Raw genomic sequence first — 19,897 nt, forward strand, 5'->3', positions numbered from 1 at the left:
ACGAAATTAAAGAAATTACAGAAAAATCTCAAAAGCAAAACAATACATCTTATCGGAGTATTTGATTTTTCTATAAAAGCGATGTATTTTGGGAATGTTTCAGAAGTATTACAATAGAAATTTCTTAGGAATTCCTCGGAGAATTCCTCGAGGGAATCTATATATTAATAGCCGTAGTCTGTATGTCTGTTTTTTGTGTGTCACTTTCGTTTTCGCAAGCAATGTTTTGTTCTTTTAAAAGATGACTTTTACTAATTGCTCCACAAATATGTTAAAATAGATTCGCGCCGTTTTATAAAGACTTCGAGTTGTTCGATAAGTTTGTTTTGATTGATAGATTAGATTTTTTCTTTTTTTCTTTATTTTCTTTTGTTTTATGTTTCTAATGTAATTAACGACCTTATTTGATTTGAGACATTCGAATTCTTTTCAAAACAAAAGAAATCTTTTAAACAGAATCTGTTGGAAGAAAAGAACAAATATAAAATAAACTATAAGAATCACAAGACAAGTTTTTTAGAACAACAGCAACATTAAAAATACATTCAAAAGGCGGTAAAAACTAGAGTTCTTTCTTCGTAAAAAGGGACCTTTAAACATTATGTCGATAATTATTTTGCTGTAAATCTAAGTCATTGTTGAATTCGAAGTTATTTTATAAAAAGCAACATAAAATTGCGCTATCACGCTTTTTTGTCTGCGTGTCCTAGCTGCATTCCGGGGGGACTATGGTTGCGAGCTGACTTTCGGCCCTGCCCTTCGGACCCTTAGCAGAATAAAAAGGAGAAGAAACAAGGGAAATTGTGTGAATTTTAATTCACTTTTTGGGATTAATTTGACCAAATTTCTATCCTTCTGGGGGTAAAAAGTTGAAATTTTCCTATTTTTCCGATTCTTAGTGGGACTGAAGTTTGATTTTCCGATTTTTCAAACTGCCATATTTCAAAAAAGGCACCATTAAGGCCAGCACATACCCATACCACACCCCTGTCTCACAGCCCCGGTAGAACTTTTTCCTTCAGTGTGGATGAAAATTTCTATCAAAATGCTAATGGAGATAGAAAATCTATTGTTTCCAGCTCGAAAATTCCAGTGGGGATGGTTTTGGAGTGGAATTTTTTACATTCAGTTTTGAATGATGGGGATAAAATCATAGAGTAATTTCACAGTGGGGTTGAAATTGTAGGATACTTTTTACACCGGGGACGATTTTTTAGCCAATTTTTCCACCGGGGTGGGGGGTCCACCGGGTCTGTGACACAGGGGTGTCATACCCTTCTCTTGCCTAAGTATCCCCCGGGCTGCCTTTTTTCGACGAATCTCGTGTCATGTCTATTATTTCACTCTGCTTATCTTGACATCAAAGTTTTCCTAAACATCAAGAACTACGGCAAATGTAATGCGAGCGAAGCGAGAAAAAACCGGTATGGTGTAATTTGGGAATGACGCCCTTTCTGCTTTCTGATCATTTTTGCCACAAAACTTTTTCAAAATATGGTTAAAAGATACGTCACCCGGGAGGGATAGAGTCAAACTTTGAAGAGAATTATTCCCTTTAATTTTGATTTCATCGTGTTTAACCTCCCCAACATTCAAAGGACTCAAATGCTCAGCAAACAGCTAAACCGGCGTGTGACGCCGTGTACCGGCTAGTTCTATTATAATTCTCCTGAAGCAATTTCAAAATGCATCACTTTTTTAGAAAAACCAAAAACTTCGATAAGGTCTATTGTACCAAAAGTTAATGTCAATCATAAAAATAAACATTAGAACCGGGTTGGTTACCTTATCGGGGAAAACTTCGTCGGGGAAAAGTGACGAAATTTTGGCCAAGTGACGAATATTTTTCTCCGACGAAAATTTCCCCCGGCCTTAATGCGTTTACCAACTACCAGCAAGTGACGAATATTTTTCCCCGACGAAAATTTTCCCTGACGAAGTTTTCCCAAAAACAAAAGACTAAAGCCAATATAGATCTATGGAAGCTCGGCGTTTTTGAAGCAGCAATTCAGACCTCGGAAAACATAATGTCAATCTGGCTTTAATAGATACAGTAGTGTAGTAGTACACTATTAGTTACACGGTCTTCTCGAGGTGGGATACGGGATATACAGGGTCAGTACAAACTGTATTGGTGTCAAAAATTTGCACAGATCTAAGGGGTCTAGTCTGCTTATAATGTTCTACAATAAAACCTTGATAAATATTTCATGTGCAAGCTTTTCATTTTTTTGAATCTCGTATGTTATCATTTCCAGGGTGTCGATTCGATTCCAAATCGAATTCGATTGAAATCTATTGACATCCCTTGTAGACCAGCGTCCGAGATTCAAAAAGACCTTAACAAATAACCCCATTTTCTTTATCTACTTTTCACGCTGAATCTGTTGGTAGGCTCGGATATTTGATTTTCAGACTTCAAAACCGTTAGTAAAGGGGAGAGATCCTTCATAAGTTCTATCGATTAACTAAAAGTCGATTCACTCGAAAACTGCAGGAGATGCAAAGGCAAATTTTGTTTTGTCAATTCTACTCCCTATTAGGGGCATAATATGAAAACATTTGCCCTGGTCTAGACATAATTCATAAATTTTGGTCAACGGCTGACTTTTGTGGTAACCTAATCGTTTTTCCTTGCGTAATTTCACCATTTACACTTTCATTAATTATTATTTATTGCCTGTTCGCTGCCAACTCGACGCGTCGAGCTTTCACAAGATTGATCCCGTTTAAAGACTTCGTAGCAACTTATCGAAACTTATTAAAGTTTGCGTGGTGAAAGTTCCGAAACATATTTTTGAGAATGACATCTCAATGAAAGTTTGTGACACTGTGGTAAAGATGATGAAATCGTGAAGCTTCCTACGCGAGCCAAGAAGTTCATATAAAGGGTAAGCCTCTAGAGAAAAAAATTATTTCCAAGTCTACAACCTTCCAAGGCGATCACAACAAGAAGATAGTTGATAGATTGTAAAAGACAAGAAATATGCAGTACTTGATATTTGTGCTGGCAATGATCCTTTGGCTTTCAGGTTAGTTTATTGTATTCTCCTTTTATTATGCGCTTTGTATTGATTATAATTATAATCTGAAAATTTTGTTTAGCTTGTTCATGCCACGTTTGGAATTATTTTTGACAACTATCAGGAAGGTAAAAATAATCAAAATGTTTGTTCAAAATTACTATATCATTTACATATTTTATTTTCTTCTTTTTTATTCAGGTGAATTTGGTGGATTTTCCCATGGGTGTAGACCGACCATGTACCTACAGAAATGTACGTTTTAAGTTTTTTCTCGTATGCGCTCTATTATTCGAAAAAATATTGAAAGGAACCCTCATATGAGGCGCTCTGCTTTTCGATACGCTCACTTATTGGTTAAAAATCCAGTTCCATTTTAAAATTGATTTAGAGAGCATCAACAGTTTAGTTCTTAAACCTATAATAACAACTTTTGAACATTGTAAATCAATCTAAATTTCTCCTAACAAAATTCTCTTTTTAGTCAACAAAGAAATTTTGAAAATCCCTGTCAGCACATTAACCATAAACCGCTCTCACAGTCTTAACGATTTATATTGGTCACTGAATGTTGTTATGCAAAGAAAATTCCGTTACAAATGCTATTATAACGAAAAAGGATATGAAATCAAATTGTATAAAGAAACCCTGAACACTTTACAACGACTGAATTACTTGGACGTCACCGGGATCTCATCCGCCTTTAAACCCAAAGTGGCTTGTAATCCTGTCTCTGCTTTTACAGATGGTAACACTGCTAATGCATACACAATTTATTACTTAGGAGAGTATAAAGGCACTTGGCAAATGCACGAAAAATATTCCTTCTTGAATCCAAGATTCTTTCTATATATCAACCATGAACGGAACGCGCCTAAGGGTCAAGAGCATTGGTATTTAGGAGCGGTAGGGAAATATTATCCATGTCTTGAATATGGTTTAAATCAATACAACGCATATGCTTGGTCATATCGTGGTAAAATAACAACAGTTAATGTTAAAGGAAATGTCCAGTTTGAGCCATCTTGGGTTCATCAATATATGAGCCATACTGGCGAAGATGCACATACTAACTTGCTTACAAAACAGATTGAAAAAGTTCTTGATATGGGATTGTATCACCCAACTAAATTATATTATGAACTTCAACTACATGAAACAGATCCTGATCAGAATTTAATATTGGTTAGTAATCCAGAAGCTACGATTGGCCCAGACAGGATTAAAGTTCGAGCCTCGTTTAAGATTTACGATCATTACTGGGAAGGTACACTTATGGCCAGGAATGAAACTTGGAGACAATTAGTGGAATATGGATTCCCAACCAAAGATAATCCATTTGTTTCTTTCCAAAATTCTGGTTTGAAAGCACCAATTCTTAAAGGCATCTCTTCTATTTCAGATGTAAGTATCATTTGCGTTTTATTGCAATGTTTATAATGTTAACTCTATTCGAACTCGAATGTGAGTTTTTTCTAATTATTAAACGTTTTGAATAACAGATGTTCGAATTAGAGAGAGTCCACCTGAGTCTACTGTATCTCATAAGTAAAACACGAAGCGCACAAAATCAAAAGTTAAGTTCGTATCAGTTTTCAGTGACCGAAAGCCTTGAAAGTATGCGATTTAACTCTGTGTCAGTTGACTCTCGTTAACTTTAACATCTTTTTCATCAACAGATTTTATTAAGAGCAGAACATGGTGATTGGAGTGGGAGAAAATACCATGACGGCGTTGAATCATACACAGTCACTGTCGACGGTCAATTTTCTAATGATCCTGCAAAAGTTCCAGCTGATTTCTTCCGTGGGGTGGATTTCTCACTCTCTGCACATGGTAAATGGTTGGAAGACTCTCATTTGATATTTGTTAGAGCGAACTGTCATGATAGCCAAGTAAGTACCGAATAATTATTATCGGAATCATTGAATGGCTATTGTGCTCGGATAAATTAAGAAGGGCCTTACGATAAAGTTAACTCAATAATTAGCTTTGTCGGATTGTCAAGAGAATGACTTTGTGATATAAATTTGTTGAACCTTACATGCCCTTTAGCTATTCAAAATCTGTTTGGAGTTAGGCGTTTTAGATTTATAAAATGCATTTCTATGATTTGATTTTGAACGCCCATCTGATGTCCATTACGTCCATATAACCTTAGATGAACGTTGGAATGACGTTGTATGTAGCCAATGGAGAGCTGTTGTAGGAGTGAACAATGCAATGGTCATGCCTTGTTTTTTATGATATCCCAACTTTAAAGTGTCTGTTGAATTAAAATGTGAAGATCTTTAATATACCTGTCTTTTATATTTCAGGGGCCGATGAAGGAGAAACTCAAGACTGTATGGAAACGCATGCGCGCTGCAATACCAAAGGATGATTCGAGTATACCTGACAAACTAGTAGAATCAAAAGGAGAAGTTTCACCCACCAAACTTCATCATACATGTCCGTCAGGGCAATTCCGACTCATCAAATTCAATTTCAAGTACCCACAAACACATAATAATCATTATTATGTAACTTTATCCTGGGTGGCAAATGAAGATGGCACATACACTCGATATGATTGCACTGCTTTCATGTTGATTGCTGATTTCGTCAAGATTTTTGAAAAGGCTGGAGTTTGAGATCATGAATACAGCCTTTAGACACAGCACTATGTATTTGCTGGGAAGTGGTATGGTCCAAATTTCCAAGGATTAATTTTGCTTCATTTCACATTAGAATTAATGAACTCTTATTACTCAGCTATTCTTAGCTTTTTAGTCTTATTATATTAAGCATTTTCATCACGTGTTGCTGGTCGATATGTTGAAACATATTTTTTTGTACTTTTTCACTAGCTTTTAGAAATTTATTTTTTGAATACCAAAATATTTTGAAATTCAAATTCAAAGTCTTCCTCATTGATCTCTAAAAACCTGATAGAAAAAGTCTCAAAAAATCCTAGAAAAAACCTCAAAAATTCTAAAATCCCACAAAATATCCAATTAAGAAATTACAGAAATTACAGAATAATCTCAAAAGCAAAACGATAGAACTTATCGGAGTTTCTGATTTTTCTAAAAAAGCGGTACATTGTGGGATTGTTTCGGGAGTATTACAATTGAAATCTCTTAGGGATTCGCTCTTTTAGAAATATCAAAAACTCCGATATAGTCTATTGCACCAAAAGTTAATGTCAATCATCAAAATAAACATTAGAACCGAATCTCTTTCGCTTTCGTTTTTAATTAAAATGGTACTCTGTTTTCGTTAGGTCTGATTGTTACATCTGCAACATCCCTTTAGAGTATAGCGTGGCGTGCTTAGACAATATTTCTTCTATGTTCAAAATATGATGGATCTCTGTGCGTAAATTCCATTGAGTTTGAAGCCCCGAACGGACTTGTCTGTACACAGACCCAGTCTCTACTGTTAATTTCAAAATTCATTGCCGTAGAGGGTCTGCTGTCATTGTCTTTTCTCGTTTGAGATTTTTCAAAACGACCGCTCTGATTGGTTGGTGAGAGAGGGGAGACGATGAGAGAAGTGTTACTTTGTTTAACGTGAGATTTAAAGGTGTTTAGCGAAGGAGCGGAATCTGCCCTTTTACCGTCTGAAATAGTTGAATTTCGACTGTTTCACGGAAATATTGGGGAAAATAGACAGAATTGTGGGAACGTATGTCTTTCTTAGACCGCTTTTCAACCATTGTCTTCTGTTCTTGTTGACAATTATAGCACAGGACTCGAGCGCATTGATACTCAAACGTTTGGAAATATAACATAATGTTATACCTAAGCTCCAGTCACACTGTCATGGGAAATCTGAAAACACATAGCTTATGTTCTAGTGTGAAAAGAAAATTGCTAGTGGTAATCATAAACAATTGAGACGAGCTTAATCATCGAGTGCCATAAAATTATCTTAATTGATAAACAAAGTAAACTGTTCCCAGCTGGCACACAACGTTTTTTCGACGTTTATCTAACATTCACAACGTCCATATAACGTTAGATGAACGTTGAAACAACCTTGTGTCCCAGCTGAGTTCACGGGTCACAATTTTCTTACTTTTTGCTGAAATTAAAGGTTTTGTTTTTAAATAAGAGTGATATTGTTTGCTTACTCATCAATTTTTATTCACGAGCTTTTCAAATTGGATTGTCACGGATGTGGAGAACGATTGTCAGAAAAAGGAAAAACTAAACATTTTTCTGCTTATATCAGCATAATATAACAATAGGCAGACACTGTCCTGATATGAAATATGTGTCTGATATGAAACGGGAACACTTATGTAACAATACAACTTTTAATAATTAGGCTTTGGCAGGGTGTTGAAAAAATGACAGTCAAATTCTTGAGCTACAAGGACTGAGGGCTGTTGCGACTTGTTTTTGATAAGATTGTCAATTCAAATCTTCTTACTGGTTTAACTGATAAGAAAGGACTTTTAAAAAGGCCCTAGTACTTATTAAATAACATAGGTGGTTATTCGTCACAACCCAGCTGGCAAACATTAGATGAACGTTGAAGTAACGTTTTGTGTCAACTGGGAACATATAGGAATGTCTCTGGGATACTAGTAAAGAAAACTTTTTTTTATGATTCAAGACATTTTTATCTAATACTAAGAAACCGTGTACCGGCCAGCAGCATACGGAAAAGTAAACACTACAAATTAAAATTCTATTCTATAATAATACCTTATCTGTAGAAAATACATCTGCAAAAAAGTGACAATTTTTTTTTCCCGACAAATTTTCTTCTACCAATAAAGTAACAAAAGTTTCTTCATTCATTCATTCATTCATTCATTCATTCATTCATTCATTCTATGAAAATATTTCTTCTTCTTCGAAGTAATCTTCTTGAATGAATTTCAAAAATTTTTCTGATTTCAAATACGCTGTACAATCATATCGGATATCTCTCGAATCTTTATTATCCATCCAAGAGAGCGTGATGTGTGCGTAACCTGGGAATTCTTGTGAGGCTTCAGCACTTATCCCTAACAATCGGAATGTGTTTGCGGAACATTTCGGGGTCTGGGCGCTAACGGCTGTTTTTGTTTCTTTAATGTAATCTTTTGATGAAGTAGCTCTACGCATTGCTTGCCATAGTGACTTTAATCTACTTTTTAGTTGACCCTAAAAATTATATGAAGATTTCAATTGATTTGCAGTAATTAAGCTCATGCTCCATAACTCAAACTTGTTCGAGTTAAGGAAATTTCGAGTTGTGTGGGGGCGAGGTTTAAAAGGCAAGTGAAGGAACGAGAAAACTTGTCCGAGTATGGAGAAATTCGAGTTATAGAGTTTCGAGTTAAAGAGACTTTACTGTATTATAAAAAAGAGAACCTCCCTAGAATTTGTGTTCTCGACAAAGGCTGGTTAAAAGCTTTAGGGTCTCAAATTAAAGGTTTCTTAAATTAAAATAAGTTCAAAAATCTTTGGAAATTACAATCTCATTAGGCAGGTATTTCAAACTCCCCTGGAAAGTATCCAGATGTCAAAAAACACTTATAACTTTGGCTGCCTTCTTAAAACCATCACGAGAATCGCAAACAAATATTTATTTGAAATACTCACATTGCTATCATGACAAGTCGTTGTTTCGATATTCAATGAAGACTTTCTCAACCAATGTCCATATGATTCAAAGTTAAATTTCAAACCACGTAGTAAACCAGATTTCATTTTTTTGTCGTCACTTGAAAATTGACCTCCTTCTACTTTGATTTGGTATTTTTCTGTGTGATCGTGATATAATGGTCCTCTTTTATCACCGTGTAAGACTGACATCGTAAGCTAATTTGTTAAAAAGAAAAATTATCCAGAAAATTCAAAAATAGTTCTTCAAACATTTTCGCGTGACTTCGAGAGAAGAAAAATTTCTTTGCCAGATAAGTTTTTAAGAGAAAAGGCTATGGATAAAGTAAGATTAAATCTAGATTCTACTTTTTCCTTGAATTAATGTTTGTAGGTTTCGAAATATTCTCAATCTTACCGTTGACAAACTTTCGACGCTTTTAACAATTGGATCCTTAAAATCTGCCAATTTGCTAGATATTGCAAAATGTTTTGTAAATCCTGAAAATCCATAATCAACCAATTTGCGCCATGAATTTGAATCAGCAACGAGTTTTCCAGTCCAGTAAACTTCCCCAATCTCGAAAGAGGATGTCGTTGGAATTTTCTCCGTTTCACCAATGGTTGTTGGGTTATTTGATACTAATACCAAACTCTTTGTATCATCGTCTTTCTCATTAACCAGTACAGTGTAATGATATTTATCTGTCGGCATTTTTGCAATTTTTTCTATGTCTTGTGTAACTTTATTTGCGCCATCCCATTCGCCACTCTTTGACATGTATTTATGAATCCATGAAGGTTGAAACTGGACATTCTTAAGAACATCGATTCTAGTTCCTTGACTGGACGCTGCAGCTCTTGCATTTTCAGGCCCTAATGCTTCTTCCTGGCATGGATAGTATTTCCCAGTAGCGCCGATATACCATTGTTGATGTCCTTTAGGTGCGTATGTATGCTGTTCGATGTACAGATAAAAATGAGGATCTTGAAGTGAATATTTGGTCTGCAGTTGCCAAGTGCCTTTATATTGTCCGAGATAATAGAATGTATATTCTTGAGGACCAGTCACAATTTTGTGTCCTCGATTGCATTTCACTTTTGGTTTAAATATTGATGAGATTCCTTTGATATCCAAGTAGTTTAACTTTGGAATGCTGTTCAAAGTGTCTTTAAAACGGTCGATTTCAAAACCATCTTCGTTCTGTGTGCAGACGTAAGAATGGTCGTTCTGGTGTGTCTCAGTGATTAGCCAATGACTTGTGATGCCGTATGTTGGTCCAATGGTTAGTGATTCGACAGGAATAGTTAACGCGTTTTTGGAGACTTTAAAATAAATTATTGTTTATAAATAGTATATTGGTAAAACAAATACACAAGAATGTGGAGTCTCCATAACTCGAACCCGCACGAAGAGCATAAATTTGTTTGAGATTTCACTGAGACATTCGATTTAAAGAGACTTCACTGTATTTTCATTTTGAGACAGTCTCTTAACCATTTGTTTATCTTTAGGACGGGCTCGAGACCCCCAGGAAGATACATGAAGAGTTGAAAGTCTAAAAACTTTAGTTTAAATACAAAGAATAATTGCAATCGCATTGAATAAAAATCTAGTAGTAGTAGGAACATTTCGCAGAAAGATTGCTTGGATAATTTTTAAAGCTCTTACATGTTTGTTGGTACATGGTCGGGGTACATCCCTGCGCTTGTCCTGTAAAGTATAAAGAAAAAATGTTTCATATTAAGCTTTAAGTTTACCATTGCTAGACCTTATTATCTGGACGGGAACAATCATATGGGCGTTGGGATTTTAGGCGAAAAGATATACGGGAAACCATATTTTTCGGTTAAATTTGAGAGAGATTAGAAGGTTTTGAGGAAATTATGAGGTATATGAGTGAAGGTAGAGAGTTTATCACTATTTTTCCCTAACATCCTGCCTGATAGTAATTGGGATTCGAGCACAGTCCATTGCGGTGCAAGTCTGTGATCGAAACCTTCACACTTACCAATCGGCAGAATGTTAGTGAGACACAGTGATAGCCTTATCCAGATGGCGAGTGAATGTATACCGAGTTTATGAGGTGACTTTTTTTCGCAATGTCAAAAATGAGTACAACGCAGGGTCCATCTTTCGAACTTCAGCTGCACATCTCTATCGAACGGAAAATGTAGCAGCCTCTCCCCGGTAATTATCTGTAATTTAACGTAAACAATATTCGAAAAAAAATGTTTGAATAAGTGGAAGATCACTGTACTTACTTGTGTTCCAAAGAACAGTCACGAACAAAAATATCAAAGACTTCATTTTGTTATCTTTGTGTCAATATCTTTAAACTGATTTTACCACGTTTAATCTCTGGACTCTGACGATTCAAACTTTCAAATTTGCCATGGTAATCTCATTTGAAGCTTTTACCTTTTATACTGTTCTCTAGGACCCAAATTTTATTGAGGGGGTTTTAATAGTTGACGTGGTCAAGAAACTTAGTTGACCTTGACATTGAAACCTTAATTAGTACGACAAACAATAATTGCTTGGGTCATAGTTGTCGGTGAGTAGACGGCTGTAAATTGTGGTTTATTGGTTAATTATTTTCAAATAATGTCTTTTTTACGATTTAGTTAAATGATTTTTTTGGTTTTGATGTGGTCTAATTGAGCAAGGAGACATGAAACTTATGACGCTTGTGAAGCTCGCGATTGGCAAATCCTTCACATAGTTTGGAGACCAAAATTGAACTTTCAAAACGTCGAATTCCAGACACTAAATGTTCCATAATAGTTTTGTAGACATATCAGAAAAGTTTTCCTTAAATGAAAAATCCCTATTCACTCATGGTTTTTGTATTACACGTTGTTTTTTTATAAGAACATCAAAAATGTTCTTAACATGTTCTTATTATCACCTTTTTCCCAATAGGGTGTTTTTGAGTCCAAGCCTTAAAATGTTCTTAACTTGTACTTAACATTTTGGCCAGCGAGACCTTATGTTCTTATATAGTTTGTTCTTATAAAAAACGTGTATCTTTATTAGTCTGTGAAGGAGACAAAAATGTTACTTTCCAGGTACATTAAGCCTCTAATTGTTGAGTGGGCTTGCTCTTAGAAATGCCAAGAGGTCTATCTGTATTAAGAAATATTTTCAATCGAAAGATTTTGAATAGTTTGGACTGCAATTATTGTGTGGGAAGGTTGAGATAGACAGTTAAAATCGGTAAGGAAGCCAAAAGATCAGACCCCGTTTTGGAAGAATTTTAGAAAAATTTCACAATGTTTATACTTAATATGTTTTAAGGTCGTGAATTTTACACTCATTCTATCACCTAGTTAGAAACTCATTCTACAGTAAAGAATTTTCCAAAACTGTATTTGAGGTCCTCTATAAAATAGCTTTCGATAAATGTTGGCTCTTGTTTTCCTTTTAACCTTACATTCCTTTTGAACTGTAAGACATGCAATGTATGCAAAAGTGACACTTTCTATTGAGATTAACTAAAAAATCTGTCTCTGACTCTTCTTTGCTATACTGTTGTTGGCGAGAGAGTCAGGATTTAGCAAGTGATTTTTCGTCAGTCTCCACCTACGTATGTAAAGCTTGAACGCATTTTCCAAGTTCTTGGGATCTAAGTTTCGACGTTTTCACTTTTAAATACTCGAGGACAATCTTCCAGTATGGAAAAAAGGAAAAAACAGAATCCCGTTGGGAATGAAAACGAAATAAAAATAACATCACCTACTTTGATAGGTTGGGATCGTAAATTCTATCGTCACTTACAGTATTTTCCAGTAAAGAAGTTCAACAGGGTCTGGGATATGGGGTGTTTAACACGTTCAACTGATAATGCTTAATATTTTAATTTTAGGGCTTTTTAGACCGTGTTTTACAAAAGTCAATTTAACATATTTGCTGCCGAGAAAGATCAGGGAAAATACCCGCCGCACTGCAAAAGGACATAACTTTTGAAACAGCAACTTTTGCTTGCTTTTCCAATGCATCTTTAGCAGAATCTGCGTGAACTTCTGCGTCGATAAAAGTATATTTGTAGCAAAACCTAGGCCACGGGAGCGTCTGAAAGTCAAACTTTCGATGAAACTCCAAGTGGTCAATTTTTTCTATCACTGAAAGAATCCCAGGAGTAAACGCGTATTAGCACGTTTAAACTGTTCAAGCTACAATGTTTAGTATTATAATTCTAGGATATTTTAGACCGTGTTATAAGAGTCTAAGGATTTCTGATACGAGAGGTACTTTGGCCAAGGAAAGTGTCAATGTTGTTTCAGGCAACGAAGAAAATTCTCTGACTCTACTGATGGTCTTCAGTATTTCTTGCTTTTTATTTGTTTGTTTATTTAAATTTTTTGAATTTAATTCTTCCATTTTTTTTTCTTTGCAGTAATTTTAAAATTGAAATCTGCCCAATCTCGTACTCAGCCACTTGCATCCATAGATTTATAAAGCCCGAAGGGCTAGATGTCGTACTTTATGCTATTGGATGCAAAAAAAGTGAATATCACAAGAAATATTGTTTCTATTGTTTTCAAAAATCCGCGAAGCTTCTGATTGGTCAAGCGCACTTTTTAGAAAAAGAACGACATCTAGTCCTTCGGGCTTTATAAAACTATACTTGCACCACTTTTTGATTTTACTGATGGACGTGATACAATCTTGAGGGCTATCATAATCATTAAAAACGAACTTAGGGACTGGGATCGAGTTTGAGATCGAGTATTTTCTAGCTTCATTGTTTGTGGACCAACGGTATGTGTGCCGACCATAGACCGACGTTTTTCAAACGGGACGTACGTACAGTTTCTTTAAATACCTTACAGAGCACCTCAGTGTACCTCAAAAATACACCCTAAGATCATTTTGACCGGTCGCCAACCCCCTCCCTAGACCCAGACCCTGTCTCAGGTGACGTTTAAAGGTAAACTGCTTTGTTATTTAGAAGAATTATTTTCCTGTCATAAAGTAGAACAATACTAAAAGATATTCCGGAAGGGCAAATGATTAGAACGCTATTTTGAATGATCGAAAATAATGCGAAACCGGTCGAAGGGTATCTTGATTTAATTCAAAGGAGATTTTCGGATTGTAGTTATTTTAATTACTCAAGTTCAGTTTTGTATTAAATACAGTGTGTAAATTTCCAAGGATTCAAGATATATAATAAATTAGCGCACTAGTTATTTTTCTAGTCTCTTTACTAGAGACAGAGAGATTTATAGGAAAAAGACTGGAATTTTCAAATTGAAAATCAAAAAATACACAAATGTTTGTCTTTGATTCTGCTCGATATGTAGACGATGCTACTCGATATGTTAAGCTCATTATTATCATTATAAAGATTTTAAACCAAAGCTAAAGAACGAATACCGACCAGCGGTGTTCTTGATATGAAAATAAAGATATTACAAGAAACATTATATAAATTTTACAAGAATATTGTTAATCCATTTATAAAAGATTTTTAACAAGTCAACTCTTCATCATAACTCGAACGCAAAAAGGAAATACAGTTGATTCTCTCTAATTCGATCTTCAAGGAACCACTAAGAAGAGTATTTTATACGGCAGAAAGATTCGAATTAAAGAAATTCGAATTAGAGAGAGTTGACTGTAGTAATTGTTCATATTCGAATTACGGAGAGTTAAGAGTTAAGTTTAATCAAGAGCTTTTAAGCTTTCAGGTTTTTCTGGGAAAAGGTAGTCTAAAAGATTACAACGCCCCTCCAACAACATCACAACGGACCTTTTAAGCTTTCAGGTTTTTCTAACATTGATAAAAAGTATTTTGTTTCCATAAAAGCTTTAGCATCGTGTCTGACATTTTTACCACTATCATTTTCAATCCATGATAAAGTGATGTACGAATAACCTTCAGTATCCTCTGATGTTTCAAATGTGAAGCCGACCAATCTGAAAGAACCTACTTGACATTTTGAGGTCTGGGCGCCAATGTTCGATTCTTTATCTTCAAAGAATGAGGAAGCAGCCATTTTGAGATATAAGGCATCAAACTTGGACTTAATTGCGAACTGAAAAATGAATAGATTACAACATTGATTACGAGAGTTCAAGAAAACTAATTCAAAAGAGATAATACTTATGGACGACTTCATAACTTTGTGAAAGGGCTTATTATATTAGTCTTTTAGATATGAAAGCTAATTCGATAAAATTTTGAGAAGATCAGTGTTAGGGTATTTCCAGAGATACTTAGGATTTTGATCGCTTTGTAATATTTTTGACAAATTATTGATATTTTTTTTCTCAAAAACTTTAAGTTTTCCAGTAGAAATGAGAGCTTTCTTTGAAATTTGGAAATTCTTTTAAAACCCAACATAGAAGGAAGAATCTTGAAGACTTACGGTACTATCATGACAAGTTGTTGTTTCAAAGTTGATTGAAGATTTCTCCAACCAATGACCGTAAGATTCAAAATTGAATTTCAAACCATGTAGCAATTCAGATTTCAATTTTTTATCATCACAAGAAAATCGACCACCTTCTACTTTGATATAATATTTTTCTTTATGGTCATGAAATGATGGTCCTCTTTTGTCACCGTGATATACTGCCATCGTGAGCTGTCAAAGGAAAATGGACCAGTTGAAATTAAAAACATTCTGAGTAAACAAGTCCATCAGAAGTAGGTTAACCATGTCCCCACCATTGAGTTTCAAGCCCGAAGGGCTAGAGGTCAATCTCTAACCTTTCTCAGGCAAGAAAAATTGAAGCCTTAAAATATGCGCCGTATTTTTGATGACGGATTGAATCTAGCAATTCCTTTGTTTTCGAGTGATATATTTTTCAAAATGAAGCGGTAAATTTTAGTTTCAATCTGTCATTTGTGTAAAAACCAGGCGGGTCGCTCAAGGCCGCGCAACTTTGGTAGGATTTGTTGGCTTCAAATCCTACCAAGGAGATTGACCTCTAGCCCTTCGGGCTTGAAACTCAATGGTCCCCACTGTATTTCTTTAGCCTTGACATATTTTAGCCTGTTCCGTTTAAAACTCACAGATATCTTATGTAAAACACTAGATAGAGCTAATCCGTCCCTGTTTGAATCAAAATAATGCTTCACCTGCCGTTGCTTGGGAAATACAGATTAGCTCTATCTAGTGTTTCATATAAGATTTCTATGACGAAATTAGCAATGTAGGCCAATACAATTAGTTAAAAGATTGCATTGTAACAAGGTAGAGTCCAAGTTTTTAAAAGGTTTTCAAGCCAGTGGGTTTGACTGACACTTCCAGCATTTATAACACGGGTGTGTAATTTATCGTTCTTTAAAGCCGTATGCCGTTAATCTTCTCAACAAATAAAGAGGAATCAAACAATCTGGGTCGGGGTTGTGGGCGGCGAAATTTGTCATACTTTTTTACAATTTGTTAGCAAATGCAGGAATCGCAACTTTGAAGACCTCTAGCAGAGGGGGTTCTCTCGAAAAGAAATTAAATTTCGCGAGATTATATTTCGCGAGCGAAAAAAATTGCGACATTTTCTAGATTTAATTTCGCGAGTCAGAGTTTTGAAAGATTTTGCGTGGATTTAATTTTGCGAATAAGACTGAAAATAACCATTGGACTGGTTTCTCCGCCGAAAACATGATTTCAAAAATTTTGTGGTGGATTTAGTTTTGCGAGCCAGGAATCTCACGCGCGTTTTTGCGAGTGTTAATCTCGCGGAAGTTAATCCGATTAAAAGTATTCACTCACCTTAGAGATTTTTTTAATTCCTTTCAAGATTGGGTCTTTATAATATACCATATCTTTAGACAGCGCAAAATGTTTTGCAAATCCTGAAAATCCATAGTCAACCAATTTGCGCGCTGAGTTCGATTTAGCAACAAACTTCCCGGACCAATAAACATTTCTTATCTCAAAGGAGGATACAACGGGAATACCAGCGATGGTTGATTCATTTTCAATTAAGATTACACTTTTTGATGAATCTTTCTTCTCATTGACTAGTATGCTGTAGTAGTAGTAGTGATAATTATCGTTATTCATAACTGCAACTTTTTCTATATCTGTAGTAGCTTTATTTGCGCCATCCCATTCACCAGTTTTTGACATGTATTTATGAATCCAGGAAGGTTTAAATACTTTAAAAGCCACAAGGTCAACCCTCATTCCCTGATTGGTAGATGCGACTACGGCATTTGGAATTGCTCTAAGACTAGGGCATGGATAGTATTTGCCTATAGCTGCAAGTCGCCATTGTTTCTGTCCTGTTGCTGTATCAGTTTGGAGATGTAGAAAGAATTTGGTAGCCGTCATTATATGTTTTGTTTGGAACTTCCATCTACCTTTAAATTGTCCCAAATAGTAGTAGGTTTTTTCTTTGAAATTACTTGATGAATTGTCTTTTGGTTGGCAAATAACTTTTGGTTTAAAACTGGATGAAATTCCGGTGATGTTCAAGAGATTCAACCGTGGAATGTTATTCAACGTCTCGCTATATTGATCAATTTCGAAGCCCTTTTCGGATGATTCACAAACGAAGAGTTCCTTCTTTTTCTTGTCAATGTGAGCTCTAAACAAAGGCCATAAGGTGATTTCACGGCCTGTATAATTTCTCGATGCTAAGTTGTTGACTGAAATTGTCAAGATATCTCCAGGAACTGTAAAATAGAAAGCATAACTTATAGCAATCATTACATTTCAGCCAACCCCCCTAATTACCAATCTTAAGGGAAGAAAACTATTCCTTTTAGACATCATTTTTGAAACACCTTGTCTTTGATTATCGATGTGATATCTGAGTACAGCCATACGGGACAGGGGTTTGGAGATGAATAGTGAACACTAGGTTTGTTTTTGGTCGAACCACGATGAAAATGGTGATTTGAGATTTCTCTACAAAAATCTGTCAGAAACAACCTGCGCTCTAATTGGGTTTAAAATCAAAAGTGCTCGGAATTCAAAAGGGTTGGAATATTTAAAATTGTAATTTTAAAGGTGACATTTCATAAAAGATTGGACATTAATATGGGGTAAATAGAGTGACTTTCTTCTGGAAAGCCGATTGGATACAGGGATATTTCGTTGATCTTTCTGGAAACCTAGTCTAGCAAGCTAGACGACTAATTTATACATAGTAGAAATAAAGCAAAAAGTAATGAAGGGAACAATTTTAGTCGTCTAGAAACCTTTGTGCACTAACTCCAAACAAAAGAAAAGTGTCAATATTGCAATTATGATTTTTCCCGCTCAAAATAATTCTTGAGAAAAAAAATGTGTGTGGATTTGTATATTGAAAGTTTTTCATTTTGAGTTGATTTCGTTTTGAGAGTTTGTTGTTGCTTGATAAATTGTTTTCTCGCTACGCAAGTTTCTGCGTAGCTAGCCGGGGTATTTATAAGGCTGGAACACCGGATTCTTCCAGTCGTTTATACAAACTAAATCCCGTATTATATTATTAGTATTGGTATTATTAGTATTACACGCATTATAAACGACTCCAGTCTACTGGAAACCTTATTCAAAAGCAAATTCAATATTTGCCACCCAAAGTGGATTAATTTACGCGATTATTATATTTCGCGAGTTTTACTTAATGCTCGCGAAAGTTTTAGAACCAGGACTTTTGCCAAAATCTATCGGAAAACGAAAGATTTGAGATTGCTACCTTATCCGGGTCGGAACTTATTAAAAAAGCGAACTGAAATAATCGCCAAATGCCGTCACAGACGGAAATTTCTCCTCGAGACTTTCGAATAATTCTTATTTTGAATTGACGTCAGAAAATTTTTTTTGAAGACATTAAATTTTTATAGAACGTTTATTTCACTGAAGATTGCCATTCTGGATGGCATGAAACTTTGAGTATGAAATTAGACTAAATCGTTTTCTTTACTCGAACTAAAAAAATGAAAGAATTTACTAAAAAAAGGGTTGAAAATTTATCAATTTAACACAGGAAAAAATGATCTTATTCCAAGGTTGGAATTTAGAATTTTCCGATGTGCATTTTTCGGTTGACTTCTCTAGCCCTGGTATTTCGGAAATTGGCGAAGCAGCTTGTTTCGGAAAATGCTAATTCCCATTAATAAGGTATTAAATCGAGATAAATTGAAGGACTTACATGTCTGTTTGTACATTCTCGGATTACATTTATCCGCGAGGTCGCATTCAGTTGGTTCTGTAAAGTAAACAGTGAGACAATATTTTCAAAGAAAGTCCTATGTAGTGAAAACATCTTCAGAAGCGGTTTGTACGTCATCAAAACATTCAATTCTTTTTACGAATCTTTTTTTATGTTTTTACAAGTTAAATAAGTTTTAGAAAAATATATATGTCCAAAATAATTGCATTGCATACATCTGCATTATTTTATTATTCATAAATATAAACATATAAAAGCTTATGTTGCCGTAGCCTGTATGGGCGTTTTTATGTTTTGAAAAACTTGCCGTGTGTCGGTCTGTTTCGGTTAGCGAGATTCTGTGTCTCAGTTTGTCCCAGTTTTCTGGGACAAAATCCTAGAAAACAAATGCGTAGGAATGCTCTTTTTAGAAATGAAAGATACCATTGCATTGATGCGTTTAAAGTAACGTCACTTTAGTTTCGCTTCACAGACTGAATGCTAAAAATAGCTACGCTCTACCGCAGAGTATTCAGAGATTTGTGTAAAATAATCTGAGACAAGGAATGTTGCCTAACCGTAACAAAACAAACTTCGCGTTGTCTTTTCAATCAGCGAAGGAGAGTTTGGTACAAGCTAATGTTGCAGTGTTACCTGTATTTTCTTTACTTACCAAGATTCCAAATGGTGGCAATCACCAAAAATATCAGATATTTCATTTTTATCCTCAACCTGGATTTTAGAATCTAATCTAAATTTTTCGCTTCCTTTCCTTTGTATTATAGCGTTATTTAAAGCTGTTTTTTTATATACTTTGTATTTTTTGTTCATGGGATTTGGCCTTTTATACAATTCTTTTGAGTCTTGCGGTTCAAGAGTTTGCCAAAGTTACGTAAATATTCTTTAACCTTTTCGTCACTTTGAAAAGTTCAACTATCGAGTATCGAGTGTAGGCATCAGGTCAAGGTGTTTGCCAAGACAGTTTTGGCAATATCGTTTTGCTTTGACGATTTATTTGAGGGTTCAATGTCACCTCGAGGCTATGGATAATTAGCAATTATAAAGCAATTTTTTGCTAGAGACAAAAATAAACAGATAGAGTCGATATTTTACTTGGATAAATCCGTAATATGGGATATTTTAGACGGTCTTCCGACTATTTTCACGGGATCGACGGCCAACCGGCTTGGCCA

General features: G+C 35.2%; 3 protein-coding genes across 5 annotated transcripts in view; 2 read left to right on the top strand and 1 right to left on the bottom strand.

The window, feature by feature from the left end:
• Positions 1 to 19,897, top strand: part of LOC136821139 (dixin-like) — a 67,847-nt gene that overhangs the window by 26,904 nt on the left and 21,046 nt on the right. The gene's annotated exons all lie outside the window — the stretch shown is intronic.
• On the top strand, positions 2,920 to 5,916 carry LOC136821131 (uncharacterized). The gene is made up of 5 exons (XM_067077355.1): positions 2,920 to 3,032; positions 3,225 to 3,278; positions 3,508 to 4,427; positions 4,703 to 4,918; positions 5,342 to 5,916. Exons 1-5 carry the CDS (start codon positions 2,987 to 2,989, stop codon positions 5,654 to 5,656), a joined length of 1,551 nt encoding a protein of 516 aa, XP_066933456.1. The 5' UTR covers positions 2,920 to 2,986; the 3' UTR covers positions 5,657 to 5,916.
• On the bottom strand, positions 7,619 to 11,006 carry LOC136821129 (uncharacterized). The gene is made up of 5 exons (XM_067077353.1): positions 10,871 to 11,006; positions 10,278 to 10,319; positions 9,024 to 9,931; positions 8,606 to 8,824; positions 7,619 to 8,164 (listed from the first exon to the last, which is right to left on the bottom strand). Exons 1-5 carry the CDS (start codon positions 10,914 to 10,916, stop codon positions 7,850 to 7,852), a joined length of 1,530 nt encoding a protein of 509 aa, XP_066933454.1. The 5' UTR covers positions 10,917 to 11,006; the 3' UTR covers positions 7,619 to 7,849.

This window comes from Clytia hemisphaerica, unplaced genomic scaffold, assembly GCF_902728285.1.
Source record: "Clytia hemisphaerica strain Z4C2 unplaced genomic scaffold, Clytia hemisphaerica genome assembly, whole genome shotgun sequence".
In the NCBI taxonomy this organism is placed as follows: Eukaryota; Metazoa; Cnidaria; class Hydrozoa; order Leptothecata; family Clytiidae; genus Clytia; species Clytia hemisphaerica.